At 52.0% G+C, this 27,857-nt stretch overlaps 1 protein-coding gene across 1 annotated transcript; it reads right to left on the bottom strand.

The window, feature by feature from the left end:
* Positions 1-301: 301 nt before the first annotated feature.
* Pik3cd (phosphatidylinositol-4,5-bisphosphate 3-kinase catalytic subunit delta) lies at positions 302-27,413 on the bottom strand. Its single transcript, XM_032894362.1, has 24 exons — positions 27,244-27,413; positions 25,369-25,487; positions 14,588-14,760; positions 11,367-11,595; positions 11,051-11,280; positions 10,376-10,555; positions 10,107-10,256; positions 9,767-9,856; positions 8,537-8,758; positions 7,847-7,943; positions 7,613-7,743; positions 7,007-7,057; positions 6,759-6,926; positions 6,547-6,677; positions 6,237-6,380; positions 5,940-6,039; positions 5,476-5,654; positions 5,275-5,387; positions 5,065-5,143; positions 4,552-4,719; positions 3,855-3,978; positions 3,504-3,649; positions 3,023-3,155; positions 302-2,058 (listed from the first exon to the last, which is right to left on the bottom strand). The coding sequence occupies exons 3-24, from the start codon at positions 14,726-14,728 to the stop codon at positions 1,921-1,923; spliced, it is 3,144 nt and encodes a 1,047-aa protein (XP_032750253.1). The 5' UTR covers positions 14,729-14,760; positions 25,369-25,487; positions 27,244-27,413; the 3' UTR covers positions 302-1,920.
* Positions 27,414-27,857: the final 444 nt, after the last annotated feature.

Genomic DNA, 27,857 nt, shown 5'->3' with positions numbered 1-27,857 from the left:
GTTTCAAACTTAAAGCAACCCTCCTGCCTCTGCCTGCTCAGTGCTGGTTTTACAGATGTCCACCATGCCCGGGCTAGGATTTTTTTTTTTTTTCCTTTTTTTTTTTCGGGAGCTGGGGACCAAACCCAGGGCCTTGCGCTTGCTAGGCAAGCACTCTACACACTGAGCTAAATCCCCAACCCGGATTTTTTTTTTTAATGGTCCTGAGGACTGTTCTCAGAGTTTTGCACCTTCCAGACAAGGACTTTACCAATGCACTGTATCCCCAAGCCCCCCCCCCTTATTATTTGAGCCAAGAATATAAGAACATAAAAGAGTTTTATTTCTTTTCACCTGTCTTTACCGGACGTGTCAGGGTTGCACAGACTGATCTCAGCCCACATCAGTGAGAGGAAATCTACCTTCCCCCCTACAGAAACGTAGAACAACTTAAAAAAAAAAAAAAAATAGAAAATACTTTTCCAGCCAGGTACACAGACCACACACCCAACCCAGAAAGGCTGAGCCTCTGCAGAATCTGCAGCCACACCAGGGAGCACCTAGACTCTCTTCAATAAATAACATGGCACACACGCACACACACACCCCCGCACACGCACACACACACGCACACTTCCTATTTCAGAGTTGGGGCAGACTAAGGGTTCAGCAAGTGCCCTGGAGGCACCAACCACTGCTGGACCCTCAGTTCATCATCGTGAAAGAGCGGACACCTGGCTTCCTTGAACAGCCATGTTCTGGGCTGCCAGCAAGATGGCGGTGATGGTTCTGCAAGTCTCAGGATGCTACCGGGAGAGCCAGGTCCTGAGGCGGCAGCTGATGCATCACGGTGGGCTCGGGATGGCACGTTACGCATGTGCACCACTGAGCTGGGCTCTCTAAAAAGCCAGGGGACTGGCTCTACAGCCCAAAGTAGGTTTGGATACCTGGGAGGGGGTGGAGACCCTGCATTTCTGGAGATGCTCTGGTCGCCCAGACTACACTAAACTTGGTCCTCCTCCTCCTCACGCACACTTCAGAACCCGGGTCCCCAGCGGCCTTCTGAGAATGGCAGCTCTGGGAGACATCAGTCCTGTCCTTCCAGAAAGCTGCCTTTGTGTGCGACTCTCACACGAATTGCGAAGAGGACTCCGTTCCGGCTTGCCCTTTGTCTGGATTCACGACCACACCGCGCTAAATCGGGCACCAGTCTCTAGTGTTTTGAGGCCCGGAACACAGCTATCTGTAGTGGAAGCCAGGTCCTTTACCCCGGCTGTTCTATACAGAGTTTACATAATCATGTTCTTACCCGCAAATAAAAGGTGAGGGTGTTTCCGTACCCAAGAGGTCGTCGCTTCAGCAGTGCAGAGCAAGTGTGCCTGAGTCTAGAGGAAAGCTCCTGGCTTCCTCAGGAGCTGCCGGAGGCTTGGTAGATGGAGGTCGCCGAGGGTGGGCCACACGAAGGTGGCGGAGGTGAGCTGAGCTGAGGATTGAGGTGTCCTGTCTGCGTGGGAGGCACCAGGTGACTGCCAGGCTTGTTCTAGGCAGCCGGCTGGGAGCCTGGGAAGGTGGCCCCCAAAACTGCCTTTGGGGGGCCAAGACCCACAGGTTGGAAGACTAGGGGTACGATCCTCAAGGTGCTGTTTACATTGCTGATGGAGGGGGGGTCACGAGGACAGCACCCCTCCCCTGCACAAAAATGCACTTCCGTTTATGGCTATTCTGTTCCTTAAACATTTCGAGTCATAAATAAATAACCAGTGTAAACAAGAAACAGTTGTGTGGTTCTTCCCTGTGAGGGACAGTTCAGGTCTGGGGCCCCTTTGATGACCACTGAGCATGCCTGGTCTCCAGGACTGACAGTTTACCTCTATGGCTGAGAGCCCGGAGGGAACCGCCATGTGACGCCCAGGGGAATGTGACGCCCAGGGGGGGCGCCTCTTACTGCCTGTTATCCTTGGACACATTGTGTGCCAGCCAGTTGACTTTGGTTTTCCAGCTCTCCCGGAGAGCTTCATTGAACTTCACTCGGAAGTGCTTTAGTGCTTCTTCCTCCGTCTTCCCTAGTGCCAGAGAGTCCTGGACAAACACCACAGCAGGGTGACATTGAGGGGCCCTGCTCTCTCAGTTATGGGATCTATACTGAAGTCTAATGGGATGTTAACTTCCCTTTATTCAGACCCCCAAACCCAGATGGTCCACCCCACTGACTCAAATGTCAGACACCTTGGAGTGTCGTGTGGCCCTCGGGGGATGCCCTGGCTAGGCCAGCTGCTGGTCACCACCCCCCTCTGCTCCAGTTTTCGCAGACCGAGGCCCTGGGCAGAAAGTATTAATACAGTGTGCAAGGAACCTCAGCTCACACAGGCTGTGCAGGAGTGTGTGTTTGAGTGTGTGTTTGAGTGTGTCCACGCACACACGGGTGTGAGGACACCTATGAGGGACACGTGGATTGGCTAAGGAAGGTTACCACGTATCTGCCACCCAGCATAAGTGGGTCCAGCAAACTGGACCTCTCCAGCCACTGCCCACTGCGAGGATAAGGATGGCATCAGTACCCCCTGTAAGTCTACCAAACGGGGCCCTCCTAGGGTCCAGGCTGCCCAGGCAGGCCATGGAAAGTATACAGCCGTGGTTGAAGGCCCTGACTCAACCCTGGCTTGACCTACTGTGTTAGTAGTTTTCTCCCAACTTGACACAAATCAGAGTCACCTGGGAAGGAGGAAATCTCCTCAACTGAGGAAACACCTCCATCACTGCCCGTAGTTAAGCCCTTAGGCATTTTATTTTACTTTACTATTTTTTTGGATCAATGACTGTTAGAGGAGGGTCCAGCCCACTGTGGGTGGTGCCATCCCCTAGGCAGGTGGTCCTGGATCATAAAAGAAGGCCCCCTGAGCAAACCCATTGCTTCTGCTTCAGTACCTGCCCTTGCCTCCCCACTTCACGACCCAAATGCAAGCTGAAATGAACCCTTTTTTTCTGCCCACGTTGCTTTTGGTGGCTTTTATCATAGCAGAAGGGACCCCACGGGGGCACTTACCTTGAGATACTGGATGTCTTTGGAGCAGCTAAGCTCAGGCAGACCTGCTGCACGCATCAGGGCGAAGAGATGAAGGAAAAGCAGCCCGTGACGCCGCAGGATGGTGTAGGCTCGTTCACAGTAGCCTCGGAACCTGCAGGCGAGGGAGGCGGGGGCAGGTGAGGTCCTGGGTTCTCTTCTCCCCTCGGACCCAAAGGCCAGTGGGCCTGTGTGCACCTCCCCCCCTGAGCCGTTGCTGAAGGTGGTCGTTGAAGGTTATCATCCGCCAGACGCTAGTTCTTCAGGCTGACCTTCCCCCTGCCTCCTACTGGAGTCACAAACCTCCTTCCCCAGGGAAAACAGGTTTGGAGGTCACTCATCCCAATCCACCAGCATCCAGGGGAAGGGGCAGGACGGGGACTGACAGCAGCCTCCAGCCTTGTTCCCACACAAAGCATCTCTGGTGTCCGGGGAGATAATCAAGGGCAGAGCGCTCGCTCACCTTTCAAATTTCTCACTGTTGTTAGTTTTCCCCTGCTGGATCACGTGGACAAAGTCGTAGGTGAGAATGAAGGGGACACGCTCCCGGTTGATCCCGAACTTGGTCTTGAAGTTCCCCAGAAAGTGGCCAAAATCAATGTGGAAAAGCTGACGGGGAAGAAGTGGACCCTTAGCCTCGCATGAGCAGGGCTCAAACCTCAGGAGCCCCAGGGAGGGAGAAAAAGAGCACAGAGAACAGGGAGCTTCTTGAGAGACCCAGGGAAAGAGGACACCAGCAGGGCTCACAGCAAACACAGGGTGGAGGGGCCAGCAGGCCAGATGGGAGGGAGGCCACCCAGCCACGGCCCCCTACCTGCCCACTCTCTCTGATCATGATGTTGTCGCTGTGCCGGTCACCGATGCCCAGCACATAGGTGGCCACACAGTAGCCAGCACAGGAGAGGGTGAATTCCTCAATGGCCCGATCCAGAGCCTCCCTGAGTGGGGAAGATCGAAGGTCACAGCACGCCAGGCTACAGCCCTTTACCAGAGGCCCTGCTCCTCTGCCCCTTGGATCTAGCTTGCCGGCTTGCTTTACTCGACAGAATGTAGTGTCCCAGAGCTTAGGCCTAGATACCTCTCTGACCTGCCCCTACCACATATGAGCACCAGGGGGCAAGGCTGAGGGCCAGCCCACACAAGCTGAGGCCAGGAGGAGAAATATAGCCGACAGGTAGAACCAAGACCCTAGGCATTGAGGACTCAAATCTTAGACGCCCCCCTACCCCCAGGTTTGGGAAAAGTTCCAGATGACTTGAGTTTTCCCAAGCAAGGGACCTTCATAATATCCCAATGTTCGAAGCAACTGATGTCTAAGGTCGTAAGCTTTGAGGGGGGTATCACAGTTGCCGTTGGCAACCAATACACGAACAGCTTTGCTGACTCAGACTCAGGCTGGCCCCACAGCTGAGCCAAGAGAGTCAGAGAGGATCACAGCCCTTCCCTCTTGTCTCTGATAGGCCAACCCTTCCCAGACCGCACCTCCCAGAAGGAGAAGGCTGGAAACCTACCCAGGGTTCTTAGACTTGAGCCAGTTGAGCAGAGCGTCCTTGTTGAACGCAGCCGTGGCTGCCATGTTGCTTTTATTCAGCTGGATGTTGGCGATGGTGTCCGAGTGGAGGACCACCTCAATGAGGCCTGTGCGGTCTCCGGTGGGGAGGCAGCCGTAGGGGGTCATCCTAGGGGGGGAAGGAAAGGACGGCAGAATGTCACCATCAAAGGCTGTTCCTGGGGACGCCATACTCAAGCTGCTGAGGAGCGGAAGCGTGAAGGACTCGGAGGCTCCAGCACTGGCACCCAAGATGAGGAGGGTTTGAGGAGGAAAAGAAGCTGCTGCTTCCTTGGGACGCAGGGCCAGGAAACGCAGGAGGGAGTAAGACAAATGTTTGACTGCCCTCCCTGCCCCCTCCTCTCTCTCCTCTCCCTTTCCCAACCCACACAATAAGGACGGGTTTGATCCCCCTTTGAAAGCACAGCTCTAAGGGCTGGCCTAGAAGCACAGTGGTTACAGGATGGGCCCCAACCTCAGGTCCAGGCCCTCCTGCTTCCATAGGAAGTCCATGAGCTGGATCATTTGCAGAGTCAGCATGTCCTGGCGGAGGTCTGTATCGTGGGAAGGAGACCACAGTGTCTGCTAGGTTCTCGTTTCCCCCTGTGTGTAGGCTCCCAGGACCACCCCTCAGGATAGCACAGGGCTGGTTAGGCCTCAGCGGCTCTGTGGCCCGCCCGCTCACCATCCCCGTTCTTAAAGATGATGCCCACGCTGCCGGCACTGCCTGCCTTCTCGCTGCTGTACATGATCCACAATGGCTTCATTTTGGAGTCCATGAAGGTGCACTGCTCCACACTGCTGGCCAGAGAGTGGGGTCCACAGGTGCTCCTCCACAGGCCGGGAAGGGGGGAGGAGCCCTGGTAGGGCCAGGCATGGGGCTCACCAGACTTCCTCCAGCAGGGTGCTGGGGTCGAGGGGAGACTGCAGGTGGGACAGCGCCTCCATGTAGGTCTCCTGGCGCATACACATATGCATCATCTCCTTGGTCTGGGGCTTGGTGGTCTTCTGCGAGCTCGCCTTCACAAAGTCATTCAGGGCCTTAAGCTTGCTCAGTGCCTCCCCCTGGTGGTGGTAACAGATAGGGGTGGCGGGTGCCAGCCACAGGTGGGGAGGATGGTCGGGGACAGCGTTCCAAAGCTTGTAAGCAGAACCTGATCAAGCCTTTTTTTTTTTTTTTCCTTCCTATTTTTTTTTTTTTTCCGGGGCCTTTGCGTCATTAGGCAAGCGCTCTACCACACCTTTTTTTTTTTTTTTTTCGGAGCTGGGGACCGAACCTGATGACCTTGCGCCGCTAGGGCAAGCGCTCTACCACTGAGCTAAATCCCCAACCCCCAGGACCAGCCTTACCTGCTTCATCAGCACCTTCATGTGGTGGGTGCTGCCTCTGCAGTAGGCTTCCATGATGAGGCCAAAACGCAGGGCCACGGACGGTACATGCATCTCAGAGCTGGGGGGAAAAATGGGACTGAGTCTTGCCAGTCGGGGCCTCACATCCCCTTCCCTCCCTAGGCGGGACCCGGAGCATCAGAACATCGGAGCCTGCTGGAAACAGGAGTTCAGCAAGATCTCAGGAAGCCCGAGACCTCCCTTTCCCTGTGCCCCTCGTAGGATTTCCAAGGAATAGGCTGGGGTGCCCTCAGCTACCGGAGGTGCCAGAACAGGAAGTGCCCGATCTTGCGGTTAGCCAGGGCTCGGCCCAACAAGAATTTGGTCAACTCGCAATCCAGGTAGGACTCATATTTGAGTACTTGTACCAGCTGCAGAAGGTACTGGAAAAGTTCGTCGTCCCTGAAGAGAAGAAAAGCTGATGGTCTGTCATCCTACGGTAAGCAGAGTAGGAAGCAGAGGCCAGGGTCTTCCCAACCCAGGACCCACTTCCCGGCGCTGGGCAAAGCTGCGTTCCGGAAGAATAGGGAGTCCGTGGGCCCCAGGGTAGCGCGCGGCTGGGACTCACGTCAGCTTCCGTAGGGACTTGATGGCGAAGGAGCCCACGTAGCAGTCAGGAAAACTAAAGTCCAGAAGCTCCAGGGCGCTCAGCACAGGAAGCTCGGGCCAGGAGCACAGCAAATAGAGCATCTGGGACAGCTTGGTGGTCAGGTGGGGGGGGTGGGCGGTAACTGTCCGTCTGCCCCCGGGCGCTTTTCCCAAACTCCTCCCTCTACTCACCTGGGCCACATCCTCATGTTTATTCCACTTGGTGACCAGTAGCAGGCGGGCCAGCGCCTCTGGGAAATGCTCCTGGACTTCATGGCGCATCTTCCACACCAGGTCCTTCTCATGTTCGTACAGTTCCCCAGATCCCCGCCGCTCCAGGATCTCCCGCAGCTGCAGCTGCTGAGGGGCACAGGCAGGGTGGGGCCTCCAGCTCTGTGCCCAATTGATTCCAGCTCCCCCATCCCAAGACCTGAGCTCACCTCCTCCTCTGTGATGCGCCCACGCTCCCCGTGACGCCCCAGCTCCAGGATCTGCAACGAGTGTCAGGCTCTCAGTGCGGGGGGGCCCCAAACCAGGATTCTACACCTCAGACCTAAAGTTTGTCATCCTCAAATGGTCTTGTGCATTGCATAGTCTTTACCAGCATCCTAGCTTGCAGCTATAACATACCTGGAACATTCTTCCCATACCAATCATTACCAAATGGTCGCTCAAATGGCCTTTGAAAGACCCTGAGTTGGCATATGGCATTACCCTAGCAATGGCGAATCCCAGGGTGGCCAGGGTCTAACTCTCTGCAAAACTAGACTAGGAAAAATCTAGAACAATGGCTCTCAACCTATGGGTCAGGAGCCCTCTGGGGTAGTGGGGGAGGTGTCCAACACACCTTTCAGGGGGGTTGCCTAAGACCATCTGAAAATACAATTATTACCTGATGATGTGTAACAGTAGCAAAACAACAGTTATGAAGTAGCAATAAAAATAACTTTATGGTTGGAGGCCACCATAACAGGAGAAAGTGTATCAAAGGGTGGCAGTGTTAGGACTGAGAGCTAGTGGGCTGGAAGGAAAGGATCGTCACTGACCTTCTCCAGAGCAGGGAAGTACACAGGGTGGGGAGCCACCTCAGGTAGGTAGATGACCAGGGCAGCGGCACTCTCTGTGTTGGGGTTACCACGTACTGTACCCGCGGGATTCAGCAGTTCCCCTTTCTCATCTGAACACAGGGACAGATGCAGCTGTGTGTGTAGTCACTTGCTTTGGGACCTCTACCCTCACCCCCCTCCCCCCGCTCGCTGCTCCCCTGGGGCTGGGCCCACCTGGGACAGAGGGCCACATGTAGAGGCAGCGTTCGCCCGTCTTGAGCTGATCTTTGTAGTCGAATAGCATGAGGTTGGCCCAAGCGATGGGACAGTCCTGGGGGAGGACACCAGTGGGTTAGGGCCAGGCACAAAAGCCCCATTTACTGATCTCAGAGTAGGACAAACCCCAAAGGCCAAGTTGGGAGGGGATCTGGGCTTCAAGGGAGGACTCCCAGATAGACTCAAGGGAAGATCCTGCTTGAGAAGAGGGAGGACCAACTGCCTTGTTCTAAGTGAGAAAACCTTCGTCCTGGTTTCTGGCCTCCAGAGAAACGGGAGCCAGTCCCCGTATCTGGCTCAGCGCCCAGTGTGTGTGCATTGGCAGGGCAGGTGAGAGCCACTTTAAATACTGGAATTGGTGTCTAGGAGGGGCCCAGCCTCTCAAGACAACAGCTGGCCCAGGTCCTTTCGTCCCTTCTGGGGACACTTTCTACCCAGGGAGCTGCCTGTAAAGGCCCCTCTGAACTACAGGTCCCGAGCAGATATCCCCACACAGACTGTTCACAGGTCATCCCTAGAGTGGATAGGGATCTATGATGGTGGGGAGACTTGGGGTTTAGGCCCCCCAGGATCCCTGTCCTCCACCTGCCTGCCTGTGGCTATGGCACTGCAGGGAGGCCTAGGCTCCTCCCAGCCAGCCCTACCCACCGCCTTCTTGGACTTCTTCTTCGTGGAGCGCGCCTTCTTAGCCTTCTCCACGACAGCATAGAGGGCAAAGCAGAGCCGGGCCATGCGGGGGAGGTCACAGACGCTGATGTCGAACTCTAGTCGCTGCTTCCACACGGGCTCTGAGCACACATTCACCTCTGAGCTCGACACGGTCTTGCACAGCATCTCATTGCCGTGGAAGAGCCCGGCCTGCACAACCAGCTAGGAGGTAGGGTGGGGGGCCAGGCACAGATTAGGGGGAGCAGGAGACCTGGGCTCCACACCCCCTCTCTCTCCTCACCAGGCTTCTCCCAACAATTTTCTCCTCAAATGTCCTCATTCTTAAATGGGTCTCAATTTACTTCCTCATGGGGTGTGTGTGTGTGTATGTGTGTGTGTGTGTGTGTGTGTGTGTGTGTGTGGTGGGGGTGGGGGCAGTTGTTTGTCAGAGGGAAAGCCAATGGCCAAGTAGGACAAGAAGTCATGGGGAAGAGGAGGCCACAGACTGTGCACTGATAGCCCAGGGCACGTCCCGTCCCATCCAGGCCTCAGTTTCTCCAAGAGGAGATGGTAAGACATCCTAAGGCTGCCTACCCTTTTTGAACCTTAGGGGCTCCTATCCAGGAGCCACACCAGTTGATCACCCCACACCCAAGTATCCAGGCCTCCAGGTTTGTAAAATTATGGAGCTAGGAAGGAAAGCCAGACTATCTGTGGGCCTCCCGTTCCACAGATGGAACAAGACCACCTCCACCTGGAGGGCAGTTGTAAGAACGGAGGATGTGAGGCTGGCAGAAGCGTTTTAAAAACGGCGCCCCATGCCCCCACGCTGTCTTCAAAACCCAGAGGGGAGCTCAGAGCCCAGGGGATGCCATCCAGGCTGCAGGCCTACCCTGACCAGCTGCAGCTGGCTCCTCCTTGCGCCTCACACACCTCCCCGCAGGCCTCTTTGATCTGCACAACCCTCCACCAAAGTCAAAATACACAGAAATCCGCTCTGCCCGGTTTCCACGAATCCGTCTCGGGCTGGCTGGCCCACCCCACTCCCCTCTTCCTGTTTTGAAGCAGCTTACAACCACTCCAGGCAGGGACGCTGGGTAATGTGGTCAGGTGGCTTTCGTGTGACATCTTCCCACTCTTCTTCCGCTGCTGCCACCCCTCCTGGCCACAACCACCTTGTTTGTATAGAAAGCGGTGACTCCCCCTTCCTCACTGGCCCAGGAACTCTACCTTCATCCTTTCGTCCGCATTCACCTTGCGGCCCTCAATCAGCTCAATGCAGAATGGCTGTTCCAGGGACCACAGGGACACAGAGGAGGGCTTGGGAAGTAGGGGGACAGGGTTAGTGGCAAAGAATAAGACACCTCTCCCCAACGCTGACTTCTTATCAGAAGGCCTGTTGTGCAAACGCACAAGGGTTCCCAATACCCCTAAGATCCACAAGAGGACCATGGAGGCTGCCCTGCGGTTCACACAGGTCCACACAGGACCCTGGTCACCCGTCACAGGCCCCTGAGTTCAGAAGACTAGGAATGAACAGATGTGAGGAACAGGGACTATACCACCTCACCTTCTTGGCAGGGATCGGGGGAGGTTTGACGCGTGGCTTCTGCACCTGGGGGGCAGGGTTGCTCTGTTCATCCCGCATGGCGAGGATGGAGGAGGAGTGGACCATGGTCAGATGGGGAGTCAGTCCGCTGTGCAGGCAGCTACAGATGTACTGGAAGAGAGGTGTAGGGCGAGCTGCTGATGGGGTAGGGGGAACCCACTCATTCCCTAAGTCCAGTTCCCGTATGTCCCCGGCCACATGCGGGTGGCAGGGGGGTGTAGCAGGCTCACCTGAAAGTGGCAGAGGGGGTAGCTGCCGTAGAGGTACTCGTGCCTCCCGTTCACCTGCAGGGCATACTCCTCAGGCTTCTCCACCAGAGGCTGCCGGAACACGGTGGCCTTTTTTCGGAGGGCACAGGCCATCAGTGCGAGGGGCATGTCCTTGGTGGATACCTGGAAGGTGAAGCTCTCCTGTAGGAAGAAGGATGTCAGCCTTCTGCTCCGCAGTTCCCGAGGCCTCTAGGGCACAGAGGTAAGGCTGCCTAGGAGAGAGCCCATCTCCAAATCATGTCTAGGTGTTCACTAGTCAAAGCGTGCCACCAACACTCTGACTTCTGTAGACACTAGACATGCATGTGGTACACTTTTTTTTTTAATTTTTATTTTATTATATATAAGTACCCTGTAGCTGTCTTCAGACACACCAGAAGAGGGCATCAAATCCCATTACAGATGGTTGTGAGCCACCATGTGGTTGCTGGGAATTGAACTCAGGTCCTCAGGAAGAGCAGTCAGTGCTCTTAACCACTGAGCCATCTCTCCAGCTCCGTGGTACACTTATATACACACGGGCCAAACATTCATACACATAAAATAAAGTAAAAGAAGATAAATCCAGATTTGCCTGATGGGACAACTAGGCACGCACAGGGAACTGGCGGGAGAAGGAACAGGGGGGGCGCTCACCTCACTGCCCTCGAACTTCACATTGACCAGCAGGGGTCGGTTGCTGACATGCAATAAGCCAGCCCGCCAACCCCTGGCTGAGGGCTCCAGCTGCAGGGGGAAGCTATACTGCAGCCATTCCACCCAGCCCAGCTGCTGGCGGTGAGCCGCGGCCTCCTCGCAAAACTGGCGCATCTTAGTGCGGAAGTCGTTTACTTCCGGGTCCCGCAGGGAATCAAACTCATGGAGACCTTTTCGGGAGTGAGAGGAAGAGATCAGGACAAGCGTCAAGACACGTGGGGCCAGGCGAGTCACCTTCTATCTCCCGCGAGTCTACCTTTGCCGATGAGGAGGCTGATCTGTGAGTTGATGAGCTTCTTCACGCGGTCCCCCTCTCGGGCCACCAGGCGCAGCACGGGCAGGAAGGGCTGGATGTCACACAGCCTCCGCTGCTCATCCTCCAACTCCTGCTGCTCCGCTGTCTGGTTCACACAGGTGAACACATAAGCCTCGGGGTCACTGAGCATGTGGAAGAACGGCTCATACTGTGCACGATGCCACAGCACCTGGGAGACGGGGTTTCCATCAGTCCCTGCAGGACTCCCACAGGGGCAGAGGGAGACCCCAAGCAGACAGAAGCTCTCACACTGGAAGACCAGCCATAAACTTCCTGTTCATCGTGTCAGAGGTTTGCTGAGACTCGGGGCAGGGCAATGGGCCCCTATATCTCTTCTACGGGGTTCAGGGATGACCTCTGACTACTGAGGATGGCCATGCGTGACCCTTGAATCCCCTTTACCCCCAACAGATGATCACTGTGGGTACCACTGTCATTACTCACTTTGTAGACCAGGCTGGACCCATCTTTGTTCTGCCCCTGCTTCCTAAGTGTTGGGGCCACAGGCATGAACTGGAGTATATTTAAAGATTATGGCCCAGAGCAAGTGTTACATTGTTCATTCAGGAAAGAGAGAGATACTAAGGGGCTGGACGGAGGGCTCTGAGATTAAGAGCACTTGCTGCTCTTGCAGGGGACCTGGCTTCAGTTCCTAGCACCCACGTGGCAGCTCACAATGCCCTGAAACTGGAGTTTACTGGAAAATTCACACCCTTTCCTGGCCTCTGCAGGCACTAGCACACGCAGGTTACACATACATATATGAATGTGCTCATACACATTTTCAAAAAAAAATCTTATAAAAAAGAGATATAAAAGTTCATCGTCAGATTTGTCCCGAGACTCAATGTGCAGGTATAAAATGATCTGGGAGCCCCAGCGAGATGGCCCAGCAGGTACAAACACTGACAATCTGAGCTTGATCCCTAGAACCTACATGCTAGAAGAAGATCCCCTGATCTCCAAACCATGCTACGGCATACAAATGCCCATGCACATACATGCAAGAGACATATACAGGTAAATAAACAAATGTAAGATTTTTAATTAGAAGCAAAACCAGGAACTAGTGGAGCTGTTGAGTGTATTGTCTCATGTGGCTCCATCACAGATGGCTTTTCTTCTTTCTGTTTTTAAATGTTTGTTTACTTATTGGGATGGACGGAGGACACATCTACTGGTACACGTGTGGAGCTCCGGGGACAACTGAGTTGCGTCTCTCCTTCCACCATGTCTGTTCTGAGGATCAAACTCAGGGTGTCAGGCTTGGCAGCACCCTTACTGGCTGAGGCATCTCACCAGCCTGCCTTCCTCTCCTTTAAGACAGGAGCCCAGGACATCCTTGAACTCTCTGTGTAGCTGAAGAGGACCCAGAACTTCTGACCCTCCAGTTTCCCAGTGCCAGGATTACAGATGTGTACGGCCACGCCCAGTGTATGATGTCTGGGAATTGAACCCAGGACAGCATGCATTGTGGGCAAGCCCCCTACTAACTGAGCTATATTCCCAATGTCCTTTTCCTTATCTTCCTAAATTTTAGTATGTCTCTGCTGTTTTCGTAGTGGAAAAAAAAAATCAGTATTAAAGGAAATCTGGGGCAGGGAGCACGAAGATGACTCTTGCTTCTACAGTTGGTTTTTCTGTTTCCACTTATGGCTTTTAAAATTCTGCAGTAGGGGCTGGAGAGATGGCTCAGCAGTTAAGAGCACTGTCTGCTCTCCCAGAGGTCCTGAGTTCAACTCCCAGCACCCACATGGTGGCTCACGACCATCTGTAATGGGATCTGATGCTCTCTTCTGATGTGTCTGAAGAGAGTGACAGGGTACTCACTTATATAAAATAAATAAAATCTTTAAAATTCTGAGGTAAGGTCTCCACCTTTGCCCACTCGAAACATGCTCTAGCAGCTCCCACACTTGGTGGGTTGCACGAGCCCCATTCAAGTCACAGACAGGAACTACCAAATGCCATCCAGTTCCATGCGATGCTTTGACTCGGTAAATCATCCCGAAAATGATTCAGTAAACTCAAACCTCTTTTTTTTTTTCTTTTTTTTTGGAGCTGGGGACCGAACCCAGGGCCTTGCGCTTGCTAGGCAAGCGCTCTACCACTGAGCTAAATCCCCAACCCCTCAAACCTCTTTTTAATGATAGTGTCTACTGCCAGGGTGGCAGTTCTAAAGACAAGTTGGCTACAAGGCCCTTGCTCTGTGGATAGAGTGGTTCTGAAAATGATCACACAGTCATGAGTGGGGACGAGAGCCCAGCCAGAGGCAGCCCTGAAACTCGCAATCTAGCAAATCTACTAAAGGGAAACGCATACTGGTAAAGGGGAAGCTTACTTTGGAATGATAAGTGGAGTCTAACCACAGGTTTTTAAACAATTCTTAGAGATTTTATCTAGTAAACGTCACATCTAAGGGCTGAGGGTAATAGTTCAGTAGGTACTTAAGGACCTGAGTCAGTTCCTCAGAATCCACAGTTAAAAGGCAGAGGGGGGACTGGAGAGGTGACGCGGCAGTTAAGAGCACTGGCTGAGCTTGGTTCGGTTCCCTGGCACCCACATGATGGCTCAAAACCATGTATAATTCCAGTTTCAGGGGATCCAAAGCTCTAGTATGACCCCTGATGGGCACCAGACATGCACGCGGTGGACGCCTATACGCATAAAATAAAAATAAATAAATCATAAAATAAAACAAGCAACTGTGACTGCACTCTTGGACTCCCAGTATGGAAGAAGTGGAGAAGGGTAGATGGATCCTTTTGACCTGCTGGCCAACTAGTCTAGCCTACTCCAATGAGACCCAGTATCAAAAGCAAATAAATAGAGGCTGGAGAGATAGCTCAACGGGTTAAGAGCACTGACTGCTCTTCCAGAGGTTCTGAGTTCAAATCCCAGCAACCACAGGGTGGCTCCCAACCATCTGTAATGAGATCTGATGCCCTCTTCTGGTGTGTCTGAAGACAATGACAGTGTACTCATATAATAAATAAATCTTTAAAAAATAAATAGAAAAATAGGGGGTACTGCTCCTGAGGAAATGGCGGCCAAGGCTGCCTCCAGCCAGCTCACTCCGCTCACACCTAACTTACACCCTGGCATTCTGTGTCTCCCTGAGCATCAAGGTGTGAGAACCGGCCTTAAAGTGTTGGCTCTACCTGCTTGATGGTGCTGAGGTTGGCATTTCGGGACACAGGGAAGTTCAGGTAGACTCCTGTGGGCAGCAAGAAGTCAACGGCCACGCTCTGGCTCTCCTCTTTGGTCCAGAACTCCATGGGGCAGTCTACCCCAGGGGGCATCCTGCTGTGTTACTTCTCGGAGGCCTGTTCTCCTGTGGGAAAGGCAAAGACACAATGAACCAGGGCTTTGGGAAGTGGGATTGTCAGATCTGGGCCACAGGAGGACAGGGGAAGCCTGCCACCCGAGAGGCACCATCCTGCCGAGGTGGCTTGTGACTCCTGCCAACGTAAGCCACCCTGAGGTGCTTCTCATTACAGATGGGCACGCCACAGGCCGAAAGACCATGTGATGGCCAACCGAGGGCCCAGAGAGGGGGAACGAGAACGGGCAGATGCTTGAAAAACCGAAGGCAAAACTCTACAAGTCTTAAAAAAAGTTCTAGGCAGAAACCAATTAGCTTAAAAACAACTTTGAGTAGCCAGGCACACAGGCACCTGCTTCAATTCCAATACTTGGGAGGTGGGGGGGAGGACAGGGGGGGGGGGCAGTGGTGGTGGTGGAGGACACTGACCAGGAGGAAAGCAAAGCCAGCCTCAGCTATGTAAGTTCAATGCCAGCCTGGTGACCATGAGACATCTGTCTTTCAGTTTCTCTCTCTGTTTTTCTCTCTCTCTGTGTCTCTGTCTCTCTCTCTGTGTCTCTGTCTCTCTCTCTCTCTCTCTCTCTCTGTCTCTCTCTCTCTCTCTCTCTCTCTCTCTCTCTCTCTCTCTCACACACACACACACACACACGCAGGCACAGAAAGAGAAAATACAGGACTTTATCTAAAGCGTTATATCTGTTATGCCAACCCTCAGCCATCCCTGCCCCCACCCCCACAGTACCACAGCAATAACAAAACATTGCAGATAACAGGACACAGGGTGTGTTCACCACCCACACTCCAGAGCACCAAACCCCTCCCCCGCCGCCACCAGCTTCCCCCTTCCAGGTCACCACAACCTGGAATCCAGCCACTTATCAATGGTATGCATGTTTTCATACTCTTGCTACTAGTGTGCGTCCACGAGCAATTCCTAGTGTTTTCTGCGTGCTTTTTAAGACCTTCCTGCTTAGTGAAGTCGTGAGAGCCTCGGGCCACCCAGCGTGAGGGGACGGCCACAGACCCAGGCTTGTGCAGGTCTTTTGCAAGGAGCCTACTGCTGCTGTGAGTTCATGGATGCAACAGCCACGTCATATCAAGAGAACATCATTTGCTTGCAGCCCTCCCTCACCAGCCTTGGGCTTCCTCATTCTCTCTGCCCAACCCTCAGACTGGGGTGGGGGTGGGGGCGGCAGGATGCTACAGATTTCCAGTTTAGTGCTGAGCAGTAAGTAGGTCTAATGTCCACACAATCAAATCTGTTCACTTATGTTTTATTATTTTGATTATTTTGTTGGTTTGTTTTTGAAATAGAGTCTCTACTCTGTAGGCCACGTTGGCCTCAAACTCATAAATGCTGGGATTAAAAGAGTGAGTGCACCACTGTGCCTGGCCTATTTTTAGTCTTTAAAAAAGAAAAAAGATTCTAGGCTGAGGGTGTGTGGTTCGGTTGGTAGAGTACTTGCCTACCTCCCCTCCTCTGCTCCCCCAAAGATCTACATTCGATTGCCAACACCACATAAACAAACTGGGTATGGTGCTGCACATCTGTAACCTCTGCTCACGGCAGGCAGAGACAGAATGATCACACATTCAATGCCATCTTCTCCTACATTGCAAGTTCAAGGTCAGCTTCGACTACATGAGACCCTATCTCAAAAAAAAAAAAAAAAGGTCTTCTGAGTTGGGATTTGTAGCTCAGTGAACAGCTCGGCTTAAGGCTCTGAATCGGAGCCCGACACCAAAACATAACAAAACTTTCCCTGCCTACCACAAGGTCACATTCTCCTGGTTTAAATGACATGTTTGGTTTATGAGAGATGTCCCAGTTGGTGGTGGTATCAAGTGGGCTGTGCCGGACTCACTGGGCAGCAGCTAGCAGCTGCTCCAAGCCTCATGCTCCCTTGTGTGCCCCCCCCAGGACCACCCCCCCCCCGTTGGTGGTAGCTACTTCCTCTGAGTGTGAAACCACGTCCTACTTGGGGTTCCTCTTTCTGAGGCCAAAGTTTTCCCTTTTTTATTTAAACTTCGGGCGGGGTGGCAGTCAGGAATCTGGGAGATTACATGCACAATGCATTCTTTCTACGTTTGGGAAGTCAGGGGTACCTTCAGTCACATGAACACAGGCTTGGGCTTTTGAGAACCCTCCCCAAAGGTCTGGGTCTGAGGTAAGCAGATGTTTTGTTTTCTTGTCCCTCAGCCCTGTGGAAAGGAAGGTTTCAGATGCATCTACCCATCTGGCGGCAGAAAACTAAGTCTGTCAACAACTTCATTTAACCACGGGAAAGATCCCAGGGTGTGCCAAGACAAAGAGGAACCACTTCTCTCTTCTCTGGAAGAAGTCTAGAACCTTCCATTTCCAGTAGGATGCAAAATAGAGAGAAAAGCAGGTGCAGGGACTCAGGGTTACCCCCAAATTGCACACTGATACAGCCATGGACGTAAACTGTTGGGCTGTATTTGAGTGAATCATGCCTGTGCCCTGGGACCAGGCCAATCCTAGTCCTTACCCAGGCACTCACCCAACGGACCTCGAGTACAGACACCGTGGAAGACACATCAGGAGAGTTTAAAGCATTGCATAGTCACCCTCAGGGACATTCTAAGGTGGAAGCCAGCGGCAGGATGCACGCTACCCTTCCCACTGACGGTTATGTAGAGGCGAGGAGGAAGACTCTACAGATAGCTGACGAAAACAATGACTCTCATGGACAGAAAGCTGAGCATCTGAGGCTGGGAATGAAAGCCAATTCACACAAGTTCAAGGCCAGCCCGGGACACAAGAAACATTGTCTCCAAAGAAAAGATACTCTCCTGACGTAGGCAGCTTGTCCTCCCATGGAGTTCCTGCCTCCTCTCCACTTCCTCAGACGCACACCATCCTTCCTGCTTTCTACAGCGATGGGGAGGGCAGTGAGGGTCTCTCTCAGGTTTTGAGTGTTATTTTTAAAACATAGGTATGTTGAGCTGTGGTAGACATGAACACATGGGGATCCATGCCCCTTGGAGGGCAGAGCCACCCGATTCCGGAAAATTGGAGTTACAAGCAGCTGTGAACCATCCCGTGTGGAAACTGAACGTGGACCTCTTTAAGCGGTAATCACTCTTAACCGCTGGGTCAGCTCTCCACCTCTCCAGCACCAAGTCCCCAACCCCCAGGACACCTTTGATCCCCTGGATCCAGACACACCAGCAGCCAGATCTATTCCGGCTTCCATGGGGATTTTCTTTTCATTTACAGCATTTGAATTAGGTTTAATGTTTAATTAGCTGGAAGACAAAGGTAGGTGAATCCCTGAGCATTCAAGGTCAGTCTGCTTGACATAGTGAGTGCTAGGGCAACCAGGTACAAGGATATCCGGTCTTTAAAAAAAAAAAAGGGGGGGGGGTGTGCTAGAGAGATGGCTCAGTGGTTAAGAGCACTGACTGCTCTTCCAGAGGTTCTGAGTTCGATTCCCAGCAACCACATGGTGGCTCACAACCATCTGTAATGGAATCTGATGTCCTCTTCTTGTGTCTAAAGACAGCTACAGTGTACACATATACATAAAATAAATAAATATTTTTAAAAAAAATAGGGACTGGAGAGATGGCTCAGTGGTTAAGAGTACTGCCTGCTAGGGGTTTGGGGATTTAGCTCAGTGGTAGAGCGCTTGCCGGGGAAGGGCAAGGCCCGGGGTTCGGTCCCCAGCCCCGAAAAAAAAAACCAAAAAAAAAAAAAAAAAAAAGACTTCTAAAAAGAAAGAGTACTGCCTGCCCTTGCAGAGGACCCAGGTTCAATTCCAAGCAATCACATGACAGCTCACACCTATCTATAACTCCTGACACTCCTCACACATGCATACACGCAGACAAAACACCAACGAACATAATAGACAAAATAAATTATAAAAAAAGTTACATTTACTTATCTGGTCTCGTTTCTGTCGCACACATACTCCACGCTAGCTGGCCAGCAAGCTCCTAGCCAAGTTGTTCCCCCTCCCCATCTTTCCACCTTCCACTGCACATAACTTTTTACGTGGGTTCCAGGGACCCAAACTCAAGATGCTGGCTTGCATGGCTCCCACTCTCGCCCACTAAACCATCCCGATAACTCATCGAGTTGGCCCTTCTGCCGTCTCCCAGACAGCATCCTTTCCCACATAAGAAGCAGTACCCTTCCAGACACTTCTTGTTTAGAAAGTTCTTTCCTTGAAGGTTGACTGCCTCTGACAGCCAATTTCCGCCCTCTGGGCTACCATCAGTAATAATCTAGGAGGGCAGCTCAAGGTCAGCGAGGGCCAGGACGGTCCCAATACCTGTGAGTAATACCTGTATCTCAGACATTCATCCCAGCTCTTCTGTCTGCACCTACATTATTCAGAAGGTGTCTGAGAAGACGTCACAGGACACAGCTTAGTCCCTTCAACTTGTACCACGTGATCTGCAAAATCAGCTATTGGACAACACTGTGGTAGATTTATGAGTCTCCGATCAACCCTTTGACCAAATTCTGGATGTTCCCCACCAGTCTGCTTTAGCCTGAGACGGCTCAGTCAGTAAAGCCCTTGCCTTGCTGCCTGAGAACCTGAGGTATCCTCAGAACCCACATAAAAAGCTGGGTACAACAGCATAAGCTTGTAATATGAGAGCTGGCACCCGGGACAGGAGGAGGAGGAGACAGTGAAACCCAGAGCTCACGGGTCAGCTAGAAAGGCTTAGCTGGTGGAGCTGCAGGCCAATGAAAGGCCCTGTCTCAAACAAGAGCGTGGAATCCTTCCTGGGGAACAAGACCCGCACACATCTGTGTATATATGTGTGGATACACACGTAGATCCAGGAGAGAACTTCTCCAAAGACTAACAGACATATCTGGGCTACCACCAGCATCCAGGGAATGCCTCAGGGGCCCTAGGAGACTTGGGAGAGGCCTGCAAGCAAGCAAGGAGCCTGTGATGGTTTGTATATATGGTCGGCTCAGGGAGAGACACTATTAGAAGGTGTGGCCTTGTTGAAGTGGGTGTGGCCTTGCTGGAGTAGGTGTGTCACTGAGGGCTTGGGCTTAAGACCCTCCCCCTAGCTGCCTAGAAGCCAGTCTTCCACTAGCAGCCTTCAGATGCAGATGTAGAGCTCTCTGCTCCTCCTGCATCATGCCTGCCTGGATGCTGCCATGTTCCCACCTTGATGATAATGGACTGAACCTCTGAACCTGTAAGCCAGCCCTGATTAAATGTTGTCCTTGTAAGAGTTGCCTTGGTCATGGTGTCTGTTCACAGAGTAAAACCCTAAGACAGAGCCCCACTGGCTTGAGTCTTGCCCCAAACTGAGTTCCCAGAGAGTTCTTTGCCTTCTTGCTAAGCTCTCAGTGGCTACAATCCCTGGATTAATAAACTCCACCTCTTTCCAGGGTCCATGGCAAATATGGATAATTCTGACCGGGCGAGTTACCCGGCCTTTGTCAACATAAAGGTAACTTTTGGGGTCCTGCCATCCTGAGTCCTGTGGAATGGCCTCGTATGGGAACACACGAGTCACTTTGGCTGGACACACTGGGGACAGGCAACAAGAACAAGAAGGGAAGTTGTGTCCCCCTTCTCTGGATGATAACCATCTTCCTCCCGGAGACATGGAGCCCTGGGAAATCTACGTCATGCTCCCTCATGCTGCCCCAAAGGGGACCCAGAGTCACTCCAGAAGAGGAGTGTCGAGGTCCCCTGGGAACCATCTCTACATGTCTGTGGAGAGTCAGACCATTCATACTGTATCCTGCTGAGAAGCCATCTGTCCAAAGCCTGGATTTCAGAGTCAAGATGACAATTTAATTAGTCCAAGAGAGTCTGAGTCACAGAAACTTCCAGAAGGTGATTATGCATAATCTAAGTATCCATACACTCAGGCTGGAAGATCTAAGACTGGAAGCCATCTCAATAGCAAATTGTTCGTGGAGCAGGTGAACAGTGACCAGCAGCAGACACTGAACCTAGCGCCACTTTCAAAGAGGGCTGTTTGCAGGAGCCCCTCAACCTCAGGAAGCCCTGCTAATCAAGGTGTTCATCTCTCAGCTGCAATTAACCTAGGAGGAAAACCACACATGTGTGCTTCAGGGTACACAGAGTCCGAAGGTGTTTTATAAAGGGTAGCCTCACAGCAAATGTCCAGGGATATTCCCCAAGAAAAGACATTCTTAAGACCGTCATCCTGCGGGGTTGGGGATTTAGCTCAGTGGTAGAGCGCTTGCCTAGCAAGCCCAAGGCCCTGGGTTCGGTCCTCAGCTCTGGAAAAAAAAAAAAAAAGACTGTCATCCTGCTCTGGATGCCAAGGAAAGTCCAAAGCCCCCAAGACACTCCCTGGAGGACCCCCGAAGGGTGCCATGAAGAGCCACGCTCCTGGGCTTGCCTGCATTAACCACTTACTAATACGGTCAGCAGGAAGCCGACAGGCATCAATCACCCTTGCTCTTAGGGAATTTTCAAGTCTAATGAGAGGAGACAGGAAATCAAAAGGAAATAGAATGAACAAGATGATTTCATAGAGCCAAAGATCTGGACTGAAACAAAAAGGACAGCAGAGGGGTGTCCTGTGGATGAAAGGCCATGGGGGGCAGAGCAGGGAAGGAGCAGGGGGGAGGGGGGTATGGTCCTTGGGTGGGAGAGGCCACACAGAAGCAAAGGCTCCACTGAGTGAAGGATCCAGCAAGGACGGGTCCCACAGGGACCAGGTGGTGACAACAAGGCAGGAACAAGTATAAAGACCCTGAAGCAGGAAACCAGGCGACAAGCCCTAGATCCTCTGGGGGAAATGACCAGGAAAGGTGAGCTCAGCCCCTGCTCACACTCAGGGCTCCAGTTTAGTGCTAGGCTCTCTCCCTCCTGGCTCTCGCTCCTACCACAAAGCCATCTAAGGCAATAGGCTCGGAGGCACCAACAACTGAGAGACAGGACCTTGGGCTTTGAGCCCCAGTGACTAAGGACTGAATAAACACCTTTTCTTTGTAAGTAGCCTGCCACGATTTAGTTACGTAATTGAAAACAAAACTTAACATAGTGTTGTTTTCCAGTCATTCCCAAGCCTCAGAGAGCACTTGAAACATTGAAAGCCATTTGGCAGCCAAGGCAAATGAGAAACAGACACAGTTGTACATTGTATCCACTTTGGTTTCGGGTTTTCTTCTTGCTTTGTAGCTCAGGTTGACCTCTCGTCTCAGCCCGCTCAATATTGAGATACAGGAATGATACCTGGCTTACCATCTGTTTCCTACATTCCTGAAGACTTTCTCACCATTTCCTCAAAAAGACATAAAAGCTATGTGTCAAATTTTTTATATTTACATCTAAAAAATACTTTAAATGAACCATGCACGATTTCACCTGCCTGTAACCCTAACACCAAAGAGGCAAAAGCAGGAAGGTCGTGAGTTCAAGACCAGCCTGGGCTATATCATGAGACACTTATGTATAGAAATGCATGGCTGTAATCCCAGCCCTCAGGAAACAGAGGTAGGAGAACTGTCCCAAGTTCAAGGCTAACTGATATAATAGGGACTCCTAGACCAGCCAGACCCTCTTTCAAAAAACCCAAACCAGAGGCTAGAGAGATAGTTCAATGGTTAAGATTACTTGCTGCTCTTGCAAAGGACCAGAGTTTGGCTTCCAGAAGCCTTATTTGGGTGGCTTGCAACTACCTTAACTCCAGCTCCATGGGATCTGAAACTTCTGATCTGGATCCAAGGACATTACACTCACATACACATAAATTCACATACACACAGACACACATATACACGAAGTCTAAAATTAATAACAAAGCCTTTAATTCCAGCACTTGGGAGGTGTGGATCTCTGCGAGTTTGAGGCCATCTTAGACTACCCAGGATAGTTCCAGGACAACCAGAGCTGCTACATAGAGAGCCCCTATCTTTAAAATAAAAGTAATAATCTTTAAAAGAAAACCATTATTTCTGATGCCACAGGGGTTTGTTTGTTTGCGACAGAATCTCAAGGTAACCTTGAACTCATGTAGCGAAGAGTGACTTTGAACTTCTGATCCTCCCGCCTCCCAAGTACTGGGAGGCCCCAGCACACCTAACTTACACAGTATTGGGGGCTGAACCAGGGCTTTGTGCAAGCCAACTGAGCTACAACTCAACCACTGTTAACTTAGTTTCAATGCCTAAGAGCATTTTGTCTCTCCTTTAAAAAGAAAATGTGGCAACTTCTGGTTTCCTTTGTCTGTCTGTCTGTGTCATTTTTTTTTTCCCCCCGGAGCTGGGGACCGAACCCAGGGCCTTGCGCTTCCTAGGCAAGCGCTCTACCACTGAGCTAAATCCCCAACCCCCTGTCTGGGTCATTCTTGCTAAGACCTTAACTATGTAGGACCATCCAGGGCTGCCAGGTCAAAGGTAAGGGCACTGGGTCAGCTACTTTCACTTCCCTGTAACAAAATAACTCATAGGAACGACTTAGGAAGGAAAGACTTATTTTAGCTCACAGTTTCAGGGGTCTCAGTCCATCACTGCCAGGCAGGCATGGTCATGATCAGCTAGTTCATGGCTTGCAGGTCTGTGGCAGATGCTGTTCACATCATGGTAGACCCAGAAGCAGACAGCACCGCAAAAACTAGGGATACCACCCTCACCCTCATACCTACCCTTCTGCTTACCATGTCTTACTTTACCCACGCTTCCAACAGCCTCCCAGAAGTGTACCACACCACATGGGGACAAACATTTGAAACATGATACCGAGTGTGACACTTCAGAGTCACACCGCCACAGCCACTAACCCCATTTGGACACTGGAAGGGTTCACTGTGTCAAGGGCTACGTGAGCCAGTGATCAATGTCGGGATTGATGGTGGCTGTTCTTGTGAGATCAGTTTCCTCAGAGAGAAGCTTTGCAAGGCCCTGCTTAGTGAATGGGTGGAAGCGGAGACCCCAAGCCTCCATCATTTTCTGCGCGAGCGTCTAGGTTCCTTCCTATTCATCTTTCAAATTTTTGAAATCTCCCTCCAACTTCTATCAACTTCCTTCCTCCCCACCAGCCCCTTTTCCCGATCCATGACTTTCAAAAAAGAAAAAGTTTTCCTAGATTTTTCTGATCCATTCTTTTTAATTTAACCAGGATCATACTATCATACACATTAAATAAAAATGACTTTTAAATGGACTCTTGGGGTTGGGGATTTAGCTCAGTGGTAGAGCACTTGCCTGTAAAGCACAAGACCCTGGGCTATTTTGCAAAACCTGAAGGCCCGCCACAGGACGTTGGAGAGGGGGGGGTCCCCAGGAAAGCTCTGAAAAAAGAAAAAAAAAAAAAAAAAAAAAAAAGAAAAAGACCTAAAAAAAAAAAAAAAAAAAAAAAAAAAAAAAAAAAAAAAAGAAAACACAACTCTACAAAATTGTCCTTGGACCTCTATACACACACCACCATGGCATAAGTGTACCTGAATACACAATAATCATACATGTAAAAAATTTAAGGCGTTTTGAAAACTAAGTTTCCATCATAAAAAAAGTTCCGTTTCTTCCTATAGCCATTGTTAACATTTTGTTTAAAGCTGGGCAGTGACGGCACACACCTTTAATTTCAGCATGCAGGAGGCAGAGAAAGGTGGACCTCTGTGAGTTTGAGGCTAGCCTGGTCTACAAAGGGAGTTCCAGGACAGTCAGGGCTACACAAAGAAACACTGTTTTGAAAAACTGAAGAAGAGGAGAAGGAGGGAGGGACCGGGAGGGGACGGTATAGGAAGAGGAAAAAGAGGAAGGGGAAGAAGAAAGAAGGAAAGAAAGAAAGAAAGTTGCATAATATTTTTATTTTGAAAGAGATCCACAACAGAGAGGTTTAGCAAGCACTAAGAAAGACCTAGAGATGATGAGAAAAAGCTGGGGAAACTTCACAGATGACACGGACCCTGCCCTTTTCTTCCTGAAAAGGCAGCGCTTCTCAGGCAGTGTTCTCCATGCCTACACGATAATCATACACCTGCAAGGGGACCCCAGACTGCAAGGGAACCCCCGACTTCTCCACCACACAGCTCAATGCCCACCCTGCTTACTGCCTGGATGGGAGGTGCCTTAGGTACTTTTCTATTGCTGTGGAAAGACACCATAACCGAGGCAAGTTATAGGAGAGTTTATTTGGGGCTCGTGATTTTAGGGGGCTAGAATCCATGACCATGATGGTGGCGAACGTGGTGGCAGGCAAGCAAACATGGTGCTGGAGACGCTGAGGCCATGCATCTTAAGATATAAACATGAAGCAGTGGAAAGAGACACCAGAAATGGCCTGAGTCTTTTGGAACCTCAAGTCCCCCAGTGACACATTCCCCTGACAAGGCCACACCTCCTAACCCTTCCTAAACAGTTCCACCAACTGGAGACCTAGCATTCAGACGCACAACAGTGGCCCAGAAACTCAAAAGAGAAACCTACCTTGGGCTTTGTGACTGCCCCAGTCTCTGTAGATACAAAAGCCCCTACTTAATGCCACCACCCAGCTATAATCCCAACCCCCACTCTCTTCCTCTGAGAAGGCTCACCCTATGGACAAGTCTGAGAGGGTAGATTTTCTTGAAATCCCTATCTGTAATACAGAATCTCTTCCTTCCTCTACGTAACTCTCCCTTCTCACAACCTACCTGTTTGGGATGGGCCGAGAAGGACCACCAGCCAAGGCCCCTGTGCCTGGGAGATTACAGGTGCTTTGCCATCAGGGAGCTTCATCCCACTTCTGCCTGGCTCTCAGCTCCTTATGTGTCTGAAAGAAAGAAAGGAGGAGAGAACACTTTGAACACAGACGTTCAGAACCCATGCTGACCACGTAGCTCAGGGCAGTGTTTGCCTGCCCAGCACGCAAAGAGACTCCCAGTACTGAAGGAAGCCCCACTTCATCTCAGATCCCCTTCTTGTAAGCCAAGCCCAATTTGCTGGGTCAACCTATCTAGCTACCTGCGTCAACCCCACCCCAGTCCGCTTTGCCAGCACAGAAGCAAAGCACAGGGTCATTCCCAGACCTGAAGCTGGGCTGCACACAGATGGCTCAGGTGGTCGTTTAGAGCTGCTCGTTGGTTTCGTGAGAGCAGAGTTAATTGATCTGAGCCCTGCCTAAGTTCGAATCCCATTACGTGGCTTCAAGAAATAAAAGTTCATGCACTTTAGGTCTTCATTTTCCCATGTAGCTCTTTCCAGAGCCAAGGCTAAAGGGAGATTCACCCTTGTTGTGTTAGAGATGAAAAGCTCAGCTGGGAGCGGAGGGGTGTTTCTTCTCCACCTTGGGCACACCTAGAAATAACTTGCTCCCTATGGGAGAACTAATGGACACCCTGCTTCTGGGCACTTGGACGGTGGGGCAATGTGAGCCTCGGCTCCGTTAGACAGAGTGGGAAAGGCGGCTGAAGACGCACAAGAAACTCCACTAATTACTGCCTTCTCCGTAAGACAAAAGCAAAGCTCTTAGGAGCCCGCTGGAAATAGTGTATCGACACACATTTCCCAGGCAGGGTCTAAGCTGAAGTCCTCCAGCCAGACCAGACCCTGAAAGCTCGCTCAGCAACCCTGTAGCAAGAGCCTGGGCAGGTGGGTGTGGATAAACCCTTCGGTTTAGCAACCGGGAGGGCCACTAGGGCTTCCCAAGAAAACTATCTGAGATCCACCCGAGGATTGGGTCAAGGACTAAAAGAAGAAATAACTCACACGCTGACCAGTGAAAACAGTACGAAGAGAGCAAGGAAAACAGTTGTAGAACAGAGCCAGGGAAACAAGAAGTTAAGTGCAGAAAGAAAGCGCTTTGAAAACGGGAAAGACAAAGCAGAGAGCATGGTGGAGCCCAGAAGATTGCGTCCTCAGGAATTCAGGACCGGAGATAAGGAGCCAGGAAAAAAATGCACCAGGGATTAGTCAGGAAGGACTAAGTCCCACGGCGGAAGACGGATCGGACTTCCAAGCCTGGGTATGTTTTCGGTTAGCCCCTCTTGGTTCAAGGGCAAAGCTAGGGATGGAGCGGGAGCGAGCCGACTGATGGGTAGGGAATCGGGGACAGGGGGAGGGGGTGGACCGGGGAGCGCGCACCGAACTGCTTCGGTTCCAGTGAAGTAAACAGCTCGTCCTCCTAAGCAAAGCGCGTCCTCCTCGGGAGCCCACTGAGGGTCCGGCATCAAGGGCGGCAGGGGACACACCCAGGATTTCATCCTTAGAGACTCACAAAAAGATGAAACTCAGCACCTCCCCCCCCATCACACTCAAACACACACACACATACACACACACACACACACCAGGGAATCCCAGGCAGGCTCGACCCTGTGTGAGACTCGGCCTCTCAGGCGGGGTGCTGGAAAGCATCCTCTGGATGCTCCTGCCTCTCCTAAGCTCCGCCACCCTGGAACCCTGATGAACTCCCACCCTGCCCGCCCAAACCCAGGCCGACAAAGCCCGGTATTAGGCGGGGCAGAGCATCTGGCCAGTTAGGGAAGGCACAAGGACCCCAAAGACTCCCGCACAGGTGGGTTTCGTACCCGGTGTTGGTGGCAGGGGCGGGCTCCGTCTCCCTGGAGACAGTTACCCAGGGGACACGGCGGGAGGGTCCCGAAGTGACCGGAGGGCGCCAGCCTCCGGGCGGCCGAGTGCAGCCGGCAGGGCCTGAGGGCAGGCCCCGCCGCTCGAGGTGGCGGTGAGTGAGCGAGCGAGCATCCGCGGAGGGGCGCGGCTCGGGGCGGGGCTGAACAACGGGCATGAGAGGGCGGCCGGGTGGGGCGAGGCGGGCGCGGTCAGAGGCGGAGCATCCCAGGGATGGGGCGGGAACAGAGGCCGCCTCATCACTTCAGTCTACTAGTATAAATACCCCATCCAGCACAGCACTGCTGGAGGAATAGCCGCGGGGCGCTAGGAGATGGAGACACCTTAGCCAGGGGTTAAGGCCAGAGTCTTTAGAGTTTTCCCCATCTCCCCATCCTGGAGCCTTAGAGCAGCCAAGTGATTCAGGATGACAAACATAAGCTTCCCGTCCTAGATCTCTTAAAGCCAGCGGATATTAGGCACTATTTATAAAGGGAGACCTAGTCGTCTACCCAGTCTCTTGTCTTAGCTTGCTTTGTAGTGCTCTGATAAGATACCATGACAAAAAGCAATT

Source organism: Rattus rattus, chromosome 1 (assembly GCF_011064425.1).
Source record: "Rattus rattus isolate New Zealand chromosome 1, Rrattus_CSIRO_v1, whole genome shotgun sequence".
Taxonomy (NCBI): Eukaryota; Metazoa; Chordata; class Mammalia; order Rodentia; family Muridae; genus Rattus; species Rattus rattus.
This window is presented reverse-complemented; position numbering and strand designations above follow the sequence as displayed.